General features: G+C 42.2%; 1 protein-coding gene across 7 annotated transcripts in view; it reads left to right on the top strand.

The window, feature by feature from the left end:
• unc13c (unc-13 homolog C (C. elegans)) overlaps nucleotides 1–18860 on the top strand; it is a 585292-nt gene that overhangs the window by 447048 nt on the left and 119384 nt on the right. For all 7 annotated transcript variants that reach the window (XM_078530361.1, XM_078530365.1, XM_078530363.1 and 4 more), the window contains 3 exons: nucleotides 12550–12676; nucleotides 18370–18466; nucleotides 18655–18798. In XM_078530361.1, coding sequence (XP_078386487.1) covers nucleotides 12550–12676; nucleotides 18370–18466; nucleotides 18655–18798 — 368 coding nt within the window. The remainder of the gene's footprint in view (nucleotides 1–12549; nucleotides 12677–18369; nucleotides 18467–18654; nucleotides 18799–18860) is intronic.

Here is an 18860-nt window from a genome sequence, read left to right as displayed (position 1 = left end):
TAGCTGCTAGAGTGGATCTACGGCAGGTGGTGAGGGAAGCAACAAGATGGAAAACCCTACTTGACCTTGTCTTCACTAATCTACCTGTTGCATTTGTATCTGTCCATGATAGTATCAGTAGGAGTGACCACCACATTGTCCATGTGGAGACGAAGTCCCATCTTCAAATTAGGAGATTACCCTCCATCATGTTGTGTGGCACTACCACCGTGCTAAATGGGATAAATTTTGAACAGATCTAGCAACTCAACACTGGGCATCCATGAGGCACTGTGGGCCATTAGCAGCAGCAGAATTGTACTCAACCACAATCTGTAACCTCATGGCCCAGCCTATCCCCCAATCTATTATTGCCATCAGGTTGGGAGATCAACCCTGGTTCAATGAAGAGTGCAGGAAGGCGCACCAAGGCACCTAAAAATGAGGTGTCAACCCGGCGAAGCCACAACTCAGGGCTACTTGCATGTCATGCAGCGAAAGCAGCAGGCGATAAACAGAGCTAAGCAATTCCATTACCAATGGATCAAATTTAAACTCTGCAGCCCTGCCACATCCAGTCGTGAATGCTGGAGGACAATTAAACAACTCGCTGGAGGAAGAGGCTCCACAAATATCCCCATTCTCAATGATGGGGGAATGTAGCATATAAGTGCAAAAGACGAGGCTGAAGTATTTGCAACCATCTTCAGCCAGAAGTGCTGAATACATGATCCATCTCAGCCTCCTGAGGTCCCCAGCATCACAGATGCCAGTCTTCAACCAATTCAATTCACTCCACATGATATCAACAAACAACTGAAGGCGCTGGATATTGCAAGGCTATGGGCCCTTAGAACATTTCTGGCAATAGTGCTGAAGACTTATGCTCCAGAACTAGCCTCGCCCCTAGCCAAGCAATTCCAGTCTGACTCCAACACTGGCATCCACCCAGTAATGTGGAAAATTGCCCGGGTTCGTCCTGTCCACAAAAAGCGGGACAAATCCAACCCGGCCAATTACCGTCCCATCAGCCTACTCTCCATCATCAGTGAAGTGATGGAAGGGATCATCAACAGTGCTATCAAGCAGCACTTGCAGTGCCTGTATGAACCTAAAAGGGGAGGACTGGGCTGTTGTGTACTGAGGGCAAAAAAGAAAGGAAGAAGAATGCCAATATCTTTTGGGGGAGGATAGTACCATAATTAAATGGGAAGAAGTGGGTTGAAGCATGTCAGCACAAACAGAGGGTCAAGGGGAGTAGAAAAGTGCATCTGCAAACTAAGTGGAAGGGAAGAAGAATGCCGTATTAACAAATCATCATCAATTCAGATCACAACAACCTGAAATTTTATTGCAAGAAATAAAGGGAAATGACTGCAATTTTACCAGTGTCTTCTCATATTCTTGTTATGAGTATACTTGTGAATGAGGTTTTGAGAAACCCATAGCTACTGCATATTCAGCAAAACATTTTCATAGATTTACAAACTAAGTTGCTTTGAGGTCTTGTCAGTTTTTTTTAGATGCCTGCGAATTTTTTAGGTTGGTACGAATGTAAACTATTAACACACTTTGGGCAGGATTTGACCACAGGGTTCAGGACCCCAGCATCATTGGGTTCTGAGCTCTGCCAGCAGCGGGATTGGCTCAGCAATTTTACCAGAGGCGGCTATCCAGTTGCCTGCCTTCAGGCTCGCCGTTCAGTTAAGTATGGCGGGTGGGATATAAGTGTTGTGGCCTATTCAGACAGTCGGCAGCTGTGAAGCCCCATCAGCCCCACTGGGAGAAATGGGCACTGCTGTGGCAGATCAGGGATTGAAATGGCGCCTCAGCCTCGAGGTCGTCTCGAAGAGGTACGGAGAACATTTAGAATCTGAGAGGCCATGCAGGGGTGGCCTCCCCTGCACAAGGGTCCCCTCTTTGGGGCATGGAGCCTCCAGTCCAATGGGACTCCCAGGTGGCTGCAGGGATGCCGTCTCCATGAACCTGGAGATCACTCCACCACTGCAAAATGGTGACGAGCCAGAAGAATCAACCCTGAAAGGGTCCTTAAAATTTGCTTGCCCGCCTCCGTTTGACGGGCAGCCACTCCTCATCTGGAAAGCTTCCCCGGTAGTGGGGAGGCATTGCAACGGACCTCCTCGCTGCTCTCCTGCCACCCCAGAGCCAGGAATGTCCTCCCTTATAACAACGCAACTTGGCTTCAGCAACAATAACATTCATATGTAAAAGCACACTCCCACTGGTTTCAATGGGAGGAGAAAATATCAATTCCCTCCACCAATTCACGGTGCAGCCAAACTTGTATTTTGAAACCATGAATAGGTACCAGAAGGTCCTTTCAGCATCAGTCTGAGACTTGAGACACTTTTATGTTCCAAAATATTATGCAGTTATGTGTTAATGGCACTTTCAAAACCTTGGCAATGTTACCAACAGCTGACCATGCATGAGATTGAAATTTGCCCATGGCAGACTTCCAAAGTCAAACTCTACGTGATTCTAAGGAACAATTGAGTGAATTGGACACAGCAAACTTTACAAGACCCAACAATAATCCTGGCTTTTATGTTGAAGATGTGTACTCCAGAAATAGCAACAACAGAAAACTTGCATTTATACTATGCCTTTAAGGTCCCAAGGCACTTCACGAGAACATTATCAAACTAAATTTGGCACCAAGCTACATAAGGGATATCAACACAGGCTAGGTATTTTCTGCAGTGAATGGCTCACTTCCTGACTCCTCAGATCCTCCTCTACTATGTATAAGGCACAAATCGGGATTGTGATGGAATACTCTCCATTTGCCTGGGAGGGCCCAGGGGTCAGATAACATGACACCATTTTGGACAAAAGCAGTCTGCTTGATTGGCATCACAACCATTTGGCTAAACTTTCACTCCCTCCACCATTGGCATATTGTAACTGCCATGTATCATGTCTACAGCGTACACTGCAGTAGCTCACCAAGGCTGCTTCAGCAGCATCTCCAAAACTCATGGCTTCAACTGCCTGGAAGGACAAAGCCAGCATATCTATGGGGGAACAATCACTTTTGAGACGCATACCATCCTGTCATGTATTGTCGTTCCTTTATCGTCACTGGGACAAAATTCTGTAACGATCTATCTAACAGCAGTGTGAGAGCACCTTCACCACATAAGCTGCAGTGGGTCAAGCAGAAGACCCAACCAGCACCTCTGAGTCAACTAGGGATGAGCAATATGCTGGCCTTACCAGTGATGCCCTCACTGACAATGGACTTTTAAAGTTGCAATACTATTTCCCCTGCCTTACGTCCACTTTGGCTGCAGACAGGAAACTCAACTTTCTTTCGAGACACCAAAAACTTCATAATTAATTTGCATTTAATTAAAATTTAGATCCTTGAACTTGACCGGAGGAATTGATTTTTACTGTAGCCTTCCAAGAGAGAGTTTCACTGAAAAATGTTCTAACTACTGAACAGTGAGAAAATGTTGACCAAAATGTATAAGAAAATTTTGAGGGGGTAAGTTGTCATGTCCCAATGTAAACTGTTATACCTTAATGAGGAAACTTGGACATGGAAATCAGCGTTGATTGGGCAGATGGGACAGAGATGTTTAATAGCCACTGGAAGTATCTTATACAGAAATAAAGCTAATTATGCACCAGCAATCTCAAGTTCCAAATTTCCCAGTGCACCATTTTCCAGTACAGCAGTCCAGTTAATTCATGTGTTGCAGTCTTAATGCTTGTATTTAAACTTGATTAAGGGTAGAGTTACACATGGAAGATATTTAAACATTATGACTTGTTATTTTTGTAGAATAACGGGTTAATCACTATGGTAGCGAGATAGTGATGTGTACTATGATGTAACAGTGACACCAGAGTCATGTGCAAGACTCTGAGAAGAGAAGATGGAATAGTTTGTACGAGAAAGAGGTATATTTAGGTAGAAGCTTAGAATGTACTATAGTGTAAATAAAGGAGTTTTGAAGCAACCTACCGGAGTTAGACTCAAGTCGAAAGTAGTGGGAAATCTCCCCAATCCAGAACAGGCCACAAGTTACCCAAAGAGAGATCCAAATAATATTCAGAATGGAAACCAAGCCATAAACCATGGTGGCAGCAGTAGTGACACCAGCCTAACAACACTTTGGTGCCTTCAACAGAACACCCATGGGGAGAAATCAGAAGCCTCCTTCAACGGAAGAATCTCTGAAGACTTAGCTTGGTGAGACGCACGTTGAGAATCGGGAGCAATGTCAGCACCGATCGAGCAGTCAGTGCCCCCTCCGCAGCCGTTTGCAAACCTTAGAGATCCACACGTAGGCCAGTGTTAGGAGTTACGAGAAGAGCAATTGCAGAGGTATTGAGCAGCGTCGGGTTTGCATGCCAAAGAGCAGAAACACCAGAGGCTAGTATATTCCTGTACGCGGTGGGGTTCGTTGCAGCTGACTATGTCCTCCTAAGACAGGGGTAGAAGATGTCTCTGCAGATTTTGAAACCGTCCTGAAAGCACTCGATGCGTACTTCAGCATTCAATCAGTGATCCCAAAGGCCAGGGAAATCCATTGAATTGTTCCTTTTGGACCTGTACAAGCTAGCCAGTTGTCACGGGTCCGGTGCATTGAAAGACAAACTTATTCATGACCGCATTGTTGTCGGAGTCCACGACGAAAAGCTGTCAGATTTTTTTTTTTCAGACAAAAGACGACCTAACGGTCGAACAAGTGGTTCAATAAGCGAGACAGGCTGAACTTGGGGAGCAAAATCGGACCATAATCCGTGGAAAAACCCAGGCTTCGAACACGTCTGTTAGTTGAGTAGGCCCAAAGGCGGCAGCCCTGGCCACTCAAAAGTCTGCCAAAACGGGGGAAAGAACAGGATCCCTGTAGCAGCCATTTTAAAGTGTCCATGCTGAAAAGCAGCACAGCAGGCCAGATTGCCCAGCAGGGGATGCCGAGTGTTTCTGATACAGGAAAAAGCAGTTACTTAAATCTAAATACCCGTCTAAAGGAAGAACGCAAGCGAATGCCTCTGAAAAACAGACAATTCAGGAAATTTGAAATAAGGAAAGAAATGAGAGTACAGATTTCCAGGGAGAAGTAAAGGATCAAGAACAAAATTTGGGTCAGTTGCTTTAGAAGTTAAATGTTTTAAAACTGAGTTCAAACTTATACTGTTACAATACTGGTTGACCATTTGGAGTGGCTTAAAGCAGTAGATACCCAGCCATTAAGAATTAAATTGCAAGGCCCAGGTGGTACAGATCTTCAGGTAAAAGGTCAGATAGTCGCCACCCTTAGCCTCAAGGGAGAAGAGATTGCCGATAACCTCTACATCTTGCACAGTCAAAGCACGTCTTTAACTGAGCAGAAATGCATGTATGCGACTGGGTCTTCTGAAAAAAAGTAGGTGAAGTCTTACAAAACAGGACAATGGGACAGAGGTCTGCCAAGAATTCCCAAAGTTAATGAACAAACATTTCCAGAAATTTGCTGAAAACTATGGTATCAATCACATTAGTGGTTCTCCTCTTCATCCACAGCCAATGAAGAGGCCGAGAGAAAGGTAAAAACCATTAAAATGCGAATGACTATGAATAGTGATTGGAATCCAGCCTTGCTGAATTATAGAACGCCACCCTTAAGTGACAGCTTTTCACCTGCAGAGTTGCTTATGGGCCGAAGGTTGAAAACGCAAATCCCATTGGGAGGATGTAGAATAATGGGTTAATAGTTAGGGTCATGAGATAACGATGTGTTCCATGATGTGACAGTGACCATAAGATGTAGGAGCAGATGTAGGCCATTCGGCCCATCGAGTCTGCTCTACCATTCAATGAGATCATGGCTGATCTGATAATCCTCAACACCACTTTCCTGCCTTTTCCCCATAAACTTCGACTCCCTCATTGATTAGAAATCTGTCTATCTCAGCCTTGAAAATACTTAATGACCCAGCCTTTACAGCCCACTGTGGTAAAGAATTCCACAGATTCATTCCCTTCTGAGAGAAGAAATTCCTCCTCATCTCTGTTTTAAATGGGCAACCTCTTACTCTGAGATTATGCCTTCTGATCCTAGACTCTCCCACAAGGGGAAACAACCTCTCAGCATCTATCCTGCCAAGCCCCCTAAGAATCTTATGTTTCAATAAGGTCACCTCTCAATCTTCTAAACTCCAGTGAGTGCAGGCCCAACCTATTCAACCTCTCCTCATAAGAAAATCCCACCATACCTGGGATCAACCTAGTGAACATTCTCTGGACTGCCTCCAATGCACTATATCTTAGATAAGGGGACCAAAACTGTTCACAGTATTCTAGGTGTGGTCTATAATTTTAACAAGACTTCTCTATTTTTATACTCCGTTCCCTTTGAAATAAAAGCCAACATTCCATTTGCCTTCCTTATTACCTGCTGAACTTATATGTTAGCTTTTTGGGATTCATGCATGAGGACTCCCAAATCCCTCTGTGCTTGTAGCTTTCTGCAGTCTTTTTCCATGTAAATAATGTTCTGTTCTGTTCTTCCTGCCAAAATGCATAACCTCACAATTTCCCACTTTTTGTTCCATCTGCCATGTTTGACATGACATCAGAGTCATGTGCAAGAGACAGTGAAGAGAAGATGGAATAGTGCGTACAAGGGAGATGTGCTTACCTAGAAGCTTAGAATGTACTATAGTGTAAATAAGGGCGTATTTGAAGAAACCTACCAGAGTTAGACCCAAGTCACTCATAAGTGGTGGGAAATCTCCCCAATCCAGAACAGGCCACAAGTTACCCGAAGAGAGATCCAAATAGTATTCAAAGAGGAAACTAAACCACAAACCAATTATCTCAGAGAACTTATTATGACATGGAGGAAAAAAAATTGCGGCATTGGCTTAACACTTAAACATTACTCTCTCTCACTCCCTCACACACACACACTCGCTCTCTCACTCACACACTCCCTCCCTCTCTCACACACACACACACACACACACACTCGCACTCTCTCACACTCTCACTCTCACTCTCTCTCACTCACTCTTACTTATGCACACATGATACAGATAGATCTGCCTCACAAACAGTGTAGATAAACAGCAGACCCTCTAAATTAAGGTACGTTCCACAGCTGGAGGCAGTCATAAAGTACATCAATTTTGAGTCCACATCATGAAGATGAAATTTATCGATTTTGTAACTCATAAGTGCCCCAGCATTAATATGGATTGGGCCAAATCAGCCATGACCAAAAAATGTCATGATGAGTGTTCTGATATTCGGGTAAGCAAGCAGCCTCAACAAATTGCTTTGAAAAAAGCCCTGCTCCGAATCTATATTGAGAGCTTTCCACACACAAAATTAATCAATATTAAAGTAGGCACCGAAGAAAATGGCGGTTATGCTAACTTCAGCCTTAAGTATTGGTCTACATGAACTTTATCCTGAGTTACATCCGTGGTCATTGGCAATAGAAGTGCTCATTAAGAATAGGGGTCTCTTCAAAATGTTTTGTTTCTACACCGGAAATTAGAGGAGCACCATTGCTCACCAATTAAGTAACGCCAGTGTATCTCCTAACAACTTGTTTCCCTTTGGTATAGTAGTCAGGAACCCTTATGTCATGCCCCCATGTTATCGCTCACGGTTTATTTACAACAATTTTAATTAGCATAGCCAACTTTGAGGGAGAATAAAAAAACAGTCCACTGATGTCTCCAAGGCATCATCCAGCAAATATTCCCTTTGACTTGACATAATCAGAAAAGGAAATGTCAAAGTAACTTAATGTCTAGTCAGCTTCACGAAACTTCGCAGCACAAAACTTGTTGATTCACTGTGACAAGGCTCTCACTAATTAAGGAACTGACCAAAGACACATTGTGATGGAAGCTTTTCAGCACAGATACAACAAAGTATTTAGCATTCACAGAGTGAACTTGGTCTCATTAAAACAGTGTCTGTAGAAATATTTTTTAAATTGATAGTCAATGCTGTGTATTTGGCTGCAGCAAAATAAAGAATACTAAATTATTTTGAAGGGCGATAGATAATTGAATTATTCATTTTGACTTTACCATTGTTTGGAGATCAAAGAAGGTGGAAACAACAGAAACAGAACATGTAAATTACAGCCGTATTTCACTACTTTGGGCAGCTACCAGATTTCAAATGTTATAATTGCAAATTCTGGATATAGCAGCAGTTTAGAAAATGTTTTTATTATTGATTGCAGATAATTGTATTTACTGAGTAATGATGAATGTCATGAGTTTTTTGAGTTTTTCTGATAAAGCTCCAAATTTTCACGGCAATGTTCTGATATATTTTCTGAACTTGGGGTAATCTTTAGAATGGCTGATTTTTTTTTTTGAAGTGTGACATGGAACTGAAAAATGTTGGTTGAGCTTTGTCAAGTTTAAAAGGTATTATTTCATTACTGTTTAATATATTCATGGTGCAAAAATATAATGACCAACCAAGCATGACAATGTGAACCCACCTAAAATGATTGGTGTGATTGACAGCTTTCCATCTGCAAGAGATGAAAAGAACTTTGGTGAGGCCAGGTGAGATCGTCTGCTGCACTTTTGATGGTTGAACAAGCCGATCCTGGAAAGGCAACGTCTGCCACAAGTGCCAGACATGAAGTTGTCCCTTGCGGGAGGTGTGGGATGATCTCTGCTGACGTCCTGTTTGCAGGGTTGGCCTTCTGCTCCGGAGCTCCTGAAACCACATGTCGTAATGATGGCAAACTTCTGCCAGTGACATCCACATTCTTGGAATAAAAAATTTCCAAGGTCAAAACACAGATGATGGAAGTCCATTTTAGCTCATTACCCAGGATAAGAATAACTCACTGATTTAATTCAAAGGTGAGTGGCCATAGTATGTGTCTGTAAGTTATTCTTATCCAGGGTGACAAGCTAAAATGGACTTCCATCATCTGTGCTTTGATCTCCTAAATTTTTTTCTTCATGGGGATGTGGACTTCATTGTTATGGCCAGCATTTATCACCCATTCCTAATTGCCCTGGAGAAGATGGTAGTGAGTGAACCACCACCTCGAACTGCTGCAGTCTGTGCAATGAAGGCACTCCACAGTGCTGCTAGAAGGGAAGTTCCAGGATTTTGACCCGGCAATGATATAAGAAGGACAATATATTTCCAAGTCAGGATGGTGCGTTGACTGCAGGCCAAATAAACATAGCCTAAAGTTTATGTGGCATTCATAGTTTTCTGGTAAGGGAAGATTTTCAGATTGAAAGGTGCATGGATGCTTCAAGTTCCAGTCTAGAAAGAAATGAGGGCTGTCCTTTTTTATTTGGTATATTACTTTTGACAATCTGTGACATTTGAAATGATAGATCTGCTCAAAGTTTTATATACAATGTTCATGTCAAAGCGAAATTATTTACAGGTCAAGCATCCTTTATCCGTAAATCCAAAAACTGAACACATACAAAAATCACACTTTTTTTCAACTTCATCGATCTTTAGTGCGGGAAGTCTAGTTGCTTGTCTGCACTGTTTACCTTGCGATTTTTGTGGTGAACATGTCCAAAAGAAACTTTTTACAGGAACCCTCTATTTATTATTTAGTGATACAGCTTACTTTTCTAGCCATTTTATTTACTTCAGACTATAGCTAGCCTAGGCTTGGGCCATCGTAATGTAAGTTTATATGCAACATCTGAAATCCGAAATGCAATTGGCCCTGAGGATTTTGGATAAAGGATACTCGACATGTAGTATACGGCACTCATCAGTGATTGATTGTTAGAACCTGAACTAATTCTATGTCAGTAATTCCGACCATCCTTACATTTAGTTATGAGTAGTAAATTTGGTTTTCCTTCAAAGTACCATTTGTGTATATCTGTGTGAAGTAATAAATTACAGCTTTTTGATTTATATAAAGAGAATTACTCAAATTCATGAGATGAATTTTAGTGACCCAACACCACCCCACCAGTGTATTTGAACACGGCAAGGCATGTAAAGTAAAGCTGTGGCCAGCCCACTGCCTTCCCACCCTTGTCCTGTCCTCCATATAACATGTGATAGATAAGGTATCTGGCAGCTCACCTACCCTTAGGCCTATTGAGGCCCTTAAGTGGACAACTAACTGCCACTCAATTGCCCCATTCCTCCTCCTCCTCCCATGATTTTTTGGCCTGTGGAGAACATAGAAGGAAGGCAGCCAGCCTAGCAGCTTTGAGAATACGAGAATGAAGGGGGTTACCTTCGGGGTCCCCTGTGTCCATTGGGGGCACTCCCTCTCCCAAGATGGCACCCACCCCTTTGTGCCTCCCCCCCCCCCAACCCCCCCAGCCTTGAAACCCAACCCCCCCCCATCCCCCTCACTGGGGCCTCCAATCCCTGCCCATCCAAAATGCCCAAACTTACTTTCAAGTCTGGGAGATGACATCTTCCTTCCTGGCTGCCTGTAGTCCCAGCAGTGGCTATTACTCTACTGGCGCTGCTGGAACCACAGATCTGCCAGTCAATCAGAATGGCCGACAGCTCCTGAGGGCGAGACTTCCTGTCCAAGGGACGCAAGTCCCACTCTCAAGTAATTAAGGCCACCCCAGCACATTATCGCCCCAGGGCAGCTGGATTTAAAGTTGGCGAGGTGCTGACTGACTTTTAGCTTAAGGGGGGCGCGGGTAATCCATCTCCCATAAAATTCATCCTGCATGTTTCATAGTATTGTCGCAGTAGTAGAAAGAAAAATCAATGTTCTTACATCGGGATCCTAAATCAATAAACATGGAAGTGAAGCCAAAACATCTCAATAACATAGAGGTACAGCAAACTTTCTGATGCTGTCTTTGGAAGTGTACAAAGAAAAGTGAGTGGTGCAAAGTTGATGTCTCGCTCGGCTGTCTTCTCTCTTGGAAGGTACAGAAAATAATATTTCATGATCCTGCAATACAATGTCTCCATTTTCATTAATCTCTTAATGTTAGAGGCTACATTTTTAAAGAGTTAAACCTGAACTATATTTGAAAGGGAGCAGCATGTTTATATTATCAACTAACAAATGAATTGGGAAACTCCAGCAACATACCGTTGAAAGCTAAGACAGTGCCCATTATAACTTTATTACTGACAATGGAAAATAGGAGCATATTAAGAAGGCTTCCCCATTATACGACACACTAAGGCAACGTTGAAAATTCCTAAGCTGTAATAAGGAGATCCATACTGAACTTGTAAAGGAACTTCAAATTAGACTGTCTCCAGTGATGTTCCTTAAGGTCATTTTCCTTGACACAAGCCAGCATTTCCAAGTTACCTGTGTACCTTTATAATGCACTGTCTCACCTTTTTTAAAAAAAAAAACTTAATAGTATCACTAGTGCAAAGCTATTGACACTGGTGAGCCACAACAAGTAATTGCTGAAAATCATGATTTACATTGATGATTTATTAAAGTACATATGTACATGGCTATTAATTCACTCCATTTAAGTGGGCGCATCAGCCATCCTAATTCGCCTGTCAACGTGAAAGCAGCTTGAAGATTTGGAGATCATCACAGGAAGTTGGCAAGATTAGTCACAGACGGTTCCTGTTATAAGGATTTGCTGAATTCATTGGGTAGTTCCTATCACAGCTATTTCTTGCATTCGTACAAAAAGTGCGAATAGGAGTTTTTTATTTTTCTTTATTCTGTCACGGGATGTGGGCATCACTGGCAAGGCCAGCATTTGCTGCCCTTCCTAATTGCCCTTATACTAAGTGGCTTGTAGGCCTACATGTGACCATACAGTTAAGAGTCACATATAAGCCAGACCAAGTAAGGATGGTAGATTCCCTAAAGGACATTAGTGAACCAGATGGGGTTTTACAACTATCAATGATGGTTTCACGGTCACTGAGACCAACTTTCAATTCCACCAGCTGCCTTGATGGAATTTGAACCCATGTCCCTAAACCATTAGCCTGGGCTTCTGAATTACTAGCCCGGATTATGTTACCACTTTGCCACCATCTCCCCAAGGGCTTTTATAATGTGCCTCTCCTCAACCACTTGAAATTTGGATTCACGTTTTTCCCTATATCCATGTTTGTACTTCATAAGGAAGGTACTGTGATTATGCCTTGGCCAAATCTTAAGAGAGTCATTTGCAATTTCAGGACAGGTGACATTGTTCATGATTAAAGGCAAATCAGCCTTTCAAGTTCACTGTGACTGTAATTATGGCTATATCTCAATGCTCCAGATAGCTTTTAATGTCACTATCTATGACTGTAGGATTCACCAGAGTCTTAATTTTCTTAATCTTTTACTCTTTTGAAATTATTGAATAGACTGTCAATTTCAACTATGTATAATATATAAGATTTGCAAGCAATCACAAGAAAATTGTGATATTATCTGCTTTTTTAGAAATTTTAATAATTTAATTGGTGTTTTTAATAGCATTGTATCACTGAAATGTAACATTACACTTAAACGCTGATGCACTTTATGAAAGTATAGAAATATAAATCATCCATTTATTGATGCAATTCTTGTTCAGGGAAATATAAAAAATATGACATTATTTTCCTTCTGTACTTTATAACAGAGCATGAAAAGCATCGACTTTGCAAGAGTGCTGATTATATGAATTTGCACTTCAAAGTAAAATGGTTTTATAATGAATATGTGCGAGATCTTCCAGCTTTCAAAGATGCTGTAGCAGAATATTCTTTGTAAGTAATGAAATTTCATTCCACTTCTGTTTATCATACAGAATGTAGTTATATCACAATCACAAATTCTCAAACATGAGCCGATTGGTTACTCTTACCTGAGGGGGGGAAAAATATCCAAGAATAGGGTAGTGGTTTTGTAACATTTAGAGCATTAAGACTAAATTATTCAAATTGCCAATTAATCAAATCGTGTGATGCTGCTTATTTCTTTAGTGTTCAGTTTGTACGATTTTTTTTTTTAAAACCTGCGTTTATTATAGCAGAATGCCCTAAGTGGGGAGGTGAAATTTGACTTCAGCGCCCATGTGAAACGGGCGTTAGCCTATCGTCAGCCAGTTTTGCACACCACCCAGTTTTCTGATGCACTATCGTCAGTTTTGCACTACTGCCAAAGTTGTCTTTCAAACCACAGCCCACCTCCCCTCCCCCCAAACACCCCGCCGGGGCGCCTATTGGTAATCATTCAGACAAAATTATTAACACACCTTTAGCTATCATTACTTATCAATCATTGTACATGTCACTGACTGCGTAATCCAAAGCCATAAGCAATCCTCCAGCCTCTGCCACCTCTGGATCTCTCATCCTGATTATGTTTTGCACGGTGCTGACATCTTGACGTATTTCATTACTTTGATCTCCGTGACTGGCTTGAGATCTTTTTGCTCGCGTGCTCTTCGTCCAATCGGTGAGCCTGCGCAATAGGATTTTGGTGCTCATTAAACATTAAAATGAGCACTGATTTTTATCCGGGAAGAGGGAGCACTGTGATTACCTGACTTATCCTGTGGCATTGTGTTTCCTGTTAGCTGATTATAGTGGCTTTGAGGATGACTATCGAGTTTTAAGTGGGCCAGCACTTCATATAGTCTCAGCTGGTGGAGAATGGATGATGGTAATTGGTTTTCAGATAGAAGAAAAACAGAGATGAAGAAATAGATCTTGCATTGATTAGAATTTCACATTTTATCCTTGGTTGTTTGAATAATTGTTGCCTGTAGTATCATGATCATATTCAAGAAATCTGGGCAAGTATCTCATTTTAATCAAAGTAATATAGATGTTTCTGATCGGGCAATGTTAAATCAGCTAACTAAATTACAAAAACGAGAAGATTTCCTTCTTTCAAAAGCTCTGTTAGTGAGACGTGGATTAAAAAAGATTCAGGTTTATGCAATAAGGTCATAGGGACTTCTGGTAAGGTAAAGAAGTATCCATTAGACCTTGCTACCTTCAGTTTAGCCCTGTTCACATCACCACAACTGCAACCAAAGTCATGACTAGAATGGCTTCTTCTACGGCTGTAAAATGTCATTCCAATAACCAGGGATTGAATTTTATGTAATAAAACCAGAAAATGCTGGAAACATTCAGCAGGCCTGACAACATCTGTGGAAAGAGAAACAAAGTCAATGTTTCGAGCCTCTATGACCCTTCTTCAGAGCCAGGGTCATACAGACACGAGACGTTGACTCTGTTTCTCTCTCCACAGACGCTGTCAGACCTGTTGAATTTTTCCAGCATTTTCTGTTTTTATTTCCGATTTCCAGCGTCCGCAGTATTTTGCTTTTATCGTTGAATTTTATATTCCCCCGGCAGACACATTTCCTGCAGGGGGGACACACAAAATGAAGGGGGCAGGTAAAATGGAGATTGCAGGGCAGCCCCCATTAGGTTGAATCCCCCTTCCTTTCTACCTGCTCCTTCCCTTAAACCCACCCGTCCCCCAGCTCATTGCCCCTCTCCCTAGCCCACCCAAACCCTCCCAGCCCAAGACCCCAGACTGACCTGCTCCGGGGTTCTAAAGGCTTGCGGTCCTTTCTTCTCCAGTAGTCCCAGCAGCAGCCACTGACACCTTCCTGGCAGTGCCAAGTTTGATGGAGCTGCCAGCCAATTGGATGTGGTTTCGGTGGATTGGAGGAGGGTGGGGGTTGGAGGAAATATAGCCCTTTACTTCAGATAGCAGACAAATCACAACATTTAGCAAGATAACCCAGCCATTTAAGCAAATGAAACAGAATTTTATGCAGCTCCTAGTAGGGAACCTTTCAGATTTTTCCCGCTGGCTAGGTTGGTTATACAGGATTCTTTCTGGGTCATTTTCTCCTTTTTAGTCCAGGTTCAGGACCAAGCCCTGGGATCAGTCAGCCCTCCCTCATTGTGTAGTTATCTGCATCAGCGATTTGTTCTAAGCTAGCTGAGGGAGAATGAGAAGCATGGACATTTTCGTGTCTGGAGCCTTGAGCACGTTATGACCTGTTACCAGACACATTCTCAGCTGCAAGTACAATATGGTTTAAGAAGGGACTTTTTTAACAAGCATTTCTTGCTCTACCTTAATGAATGAAAGCATGCTACAATGCAGCAACATCGGCAGGCAGTATTGCAACCCGTTACCTCAGTGATTAAGTCCATAGTTCATGGTGTTTTGTTGCCCATATGGCCTTTTACATCTTTCAACTTTCCTTTAGTTTTTAGCAATTGCAACTATTTAACAACAACAATTGCAGTTTTCATTTGAAGGGAAAAGCAATGTTGCTGGTCAAACAGAAGTATAGTTAGGCTTGTTAGTCTTAATCTAAAGCTAAATCTTATTGCCCACCTATATTTGAAAGTTTCAGAACTATTTGGGGGTTTCCAAAAGAAGGACATGTTTGCCCTAGTGAATTTCACTATGCTTGTTTATTTTTTAATTTATTTTTATTCATTTATGGTTTCAGGGCGTCGCTGGCTAGGCCAGCATTTTTTGCCCATTCTTAATTGCCCTTGAGAAGGTGGTGGTGAGCTGCTGCCTTGAACTGCTGCAGCCCGAGTGGCATAGGAACCCCCCACAGTGCTGTTAGGGAGGGAGTTCCAGGATTTTGACCCTGCAACAGTGGAGGAACGATGATATATTTCCAAGTCAGGATGATGTGTGGCTTAGAGGGGAACTTCCAGGCGGTGGTGTTCCCGTGTATCTGCTGCCCTTGTCCTCCTAGATGGCAGCGGTCGTGGGCTTGGAAGGTGCTCCCTAAGGAGCTTTGGTCCGTTTCTGCAGTGCATCTTGTAGATGGTACACACTGCTGCCATTGGTGGTGGAGGAAGTGAATGTTTGTGGAAAGGGTGCCAATCAAGCTGGCTACTTTGTCCTGGATGGTGTCAAGTTTCTTGAGTGTTGCTGGAGGTGCACTCATCCAGGCAATTCAAGAGTATTCCATCACACTCCTGATTTGTGCCCTGTAGATGGTGGACAGGCTTTGGGAAGTCAGGAGGTGAGTCACTCGCCATAGGATTCCTAGCCTCTGACCTGCTCTTGTAGCCTCAGTATTTATATGGCTAGTCCAGTTCAATTTCTGGTCAATGGTAACCTCCAGGATGATGTAAGTGGAGGATTCAGCAATAATAATGCCATTGAATATCAAGGGTTGATGGTTAGATTCTCTCTTGTTGGAGATGGTCATTGCTTGACACTTGTGTAGCAGAAATGTTGCATGTTACTTGTCGTCCACAAGCGGGATGAGGTTTCCTAAAGCAAATAAACATTAAATAAACACTTTAATTTGGAATTAAAACAGTCCCATCTCATGTGACAGAGTCATGAGGGGACATGTTTTATCAAATTTTTGCCGTCTTTATTAATATTTTTAAAAAGCACTTCAATCTCCCTGAGGCAGTTCTGTGCCTTAGGGAGAGTAAAGTGCTGTTTCGCATGCATGCACAAACTGCGCATTGGACCCAGCTCCCCCCCCACCATAGGTAGCGCTTAGTGCTGCCCCTCACGGTCCACACAGGGCGGGCCTTAATTGGCCTGCCATCATGAAATCACCATGTGGAGCCGATCGCGGGCAGCGGTCGGATGCCCAAGCACCCCCACCAAGGGCAAAACCCTGCCCATAGAATCATACTACACAGAAGGAGGCCATTCGGCCCACCATGCGTGTACTAGCTCTTTCAAAGAGCTATCCAATTAGTCCCACTCACCTTTTGTAGAGGCAAAACAAAAGCATGAGGAAAATCAAATGAGGGATAAACAGGAAAAAATGTTTGCCACAGCAAAGGATAAAATGAGAAACTGTAACCTGTCAAACAAACGTGCAAATGTATCAGAAAAGAGGCAACTTTATTTAGGAGGCATAAAAAGCACTATGTGTCTCATGGCAAATGACTTTCAAATTTCTTCTCAAATATAAAACCTAAATGGACAAAGCTCAGAACTCTGTACATTGATTTGATATGAAGTTCACAAATATTTGTAACAAGTGTATCTTTTTAATTACTGTATCTACACTGATGCCTTTCAATGTTGTTCTTAAACCTATCCTGGTACTAAGGACCAAGGATACCAACATACCTTAATGTCTTGATGAGCATGATGAGTTTCCTGGGAATGAGGCGACCCTCATTTCAGCATCTAGCTTCTGGGTGGACTTTTCAACAGGCACCATCACCACTGCCGGCGTGTTGACAGTCTGGTGTTGTACCCTGCCGTCGACATGAACAACTACCCTGAGGGCTGTGAGCCGTTATCTTTGAGAGGGTGGAAACTAGGCGCACCATTTTTGCTGGGTCTGAGTGCCCAGTGACCCACTGACCTCTCTGTAGACGGAGAAAGAATGAGCCTATGTTTTTGCCTGAAAGCATTTACCACATTTGGCTTAGGAACTTCCTTCTATTTCACTCCGCAGAAAGATTGATTCCACAATGTGACGGTTAATTTAGTTACGTGACTACTGATAATCAGATTATCATCATCTTGTTAAAATTCTGGGTATTCAGGGTTAAAGTAATAACTGGCTCAGTTCCTGGTGAACTGCATTCTGCCATACAGTCACCAAGAAAAGAAAGACTTGCATTTCTGAACTTCAGGATGTCCCAAAGCGCTTCACAGCCAATGAAGTATTTTTGATCGGTTGTCACTGTTGCAATGTAGGAAACACAGCAGTTGTTTTGCATACATGCAAGTCCCACATGCAATGTGGTAATAACCAAATAATCTATTTTTGTGATGTTGACCAAAGGATAAATATTGGCCAGGACACTCCCCTACTCTTCTTTGAAATCGTACCGCAGGATCTTTTACAGTCACCTGAGAGGGCAGACAGGGCCTCGTTTTAACATCCAATCCAAAAGACAACACCTCCGACACTTCAGTGATCCCTCACCACTCCCTGGAGTTTCAGACCAGACTTTTGTGCTCAAGTCTCTGGAGCGCAATTTTATTCAGAGGCAAAGTGCTACCAACTTAACTGTAACTAAGAGAAAGGCCAAGTCATTTTACAACGCATTTTCAAGTTATTCTAACTTCATATAAATGTTTAAAATAGTGTCATATGCATTTGGTAAGTAAAAAAGGCACCTTAATGATATTGTTGATTAAGACATACGCCAATTCTTGTTGAAAGAACAGAAGATGATACGTAGACAGTGCAGTCATATACCTGCAGTAAGATCAGGTGAATTCCAGGTTGAAATATTCTAAAGAGAACTGGTGTCACTCTCACTTTCCAAGTTACATGCACTTTCTTCACCCATGGTAAATGGAATACAATCTTATTTGGAAAATGATTACTAATGTGGATAAGGCGTACGTTATACCTGATAGAAAACATGATAAAGTGACATATCGAATTAGTTGATATTGGTAATGATACACTAAATAAATATAATCTTGCCTCTTAAGATGACACCGTTGCCTGACTATTTTTTATTAGGTGGTTCGAGCCCTTTGCCATTGATTGGCTGGATGAAAATGAAGATGTGTCATTGGACTTTCTTCATGGAGCACTTGAGAGAGATAAAAAAGATGGGGCAAGTGTCAAAATTATTTTCTAGGTTGTCTTACAGATGAAACGCAACGCTTAATATTTTGTGAATTTTTGCACTAACCGTAAAAGTTAATTCAGTTGGAATAAATTGTAAACTGAACTTGATAGAATTCTCTAGCTTGCCTGAAGAGATTAGCTGTTATGCATTGCATATATTTTTTTCTAATCTAGTTCCTGCAAACCTCTGAACACGCTCTGTTCTCTTGCTCGGTCGTGGATGTCTTCACTCAACTGAATCAAAGTTTTGAGATTATCAAAAAGCTTGAATGCCCTAATCCAGAGGCACTGGCACATTTCATGAGAAGATTTGCTAAGGTACATGCATTAACAATCTTAAAACACAAGAGCTTAGAATGTTTGAAAAGTGGCAAATGTGA

This window comes from Cetorhinus maximus, chromosome 26 (assembly GCF_964194155.1).
Source record: "Cetorhinus maximus chromosome 26, sCetMax3.hap1.1, whole genome shotgun sequence".
Classification (NCBI taxonomy): Eukaryota; Metazoa; Chordata; class Chondrichthyes; order Lamniformes; family Cetorhinidae; genus Cetorhinus; species Cetorhinus maximus.
This window is presented reverse-complemented; position numbering and strand designations above follow the sequence as displayed.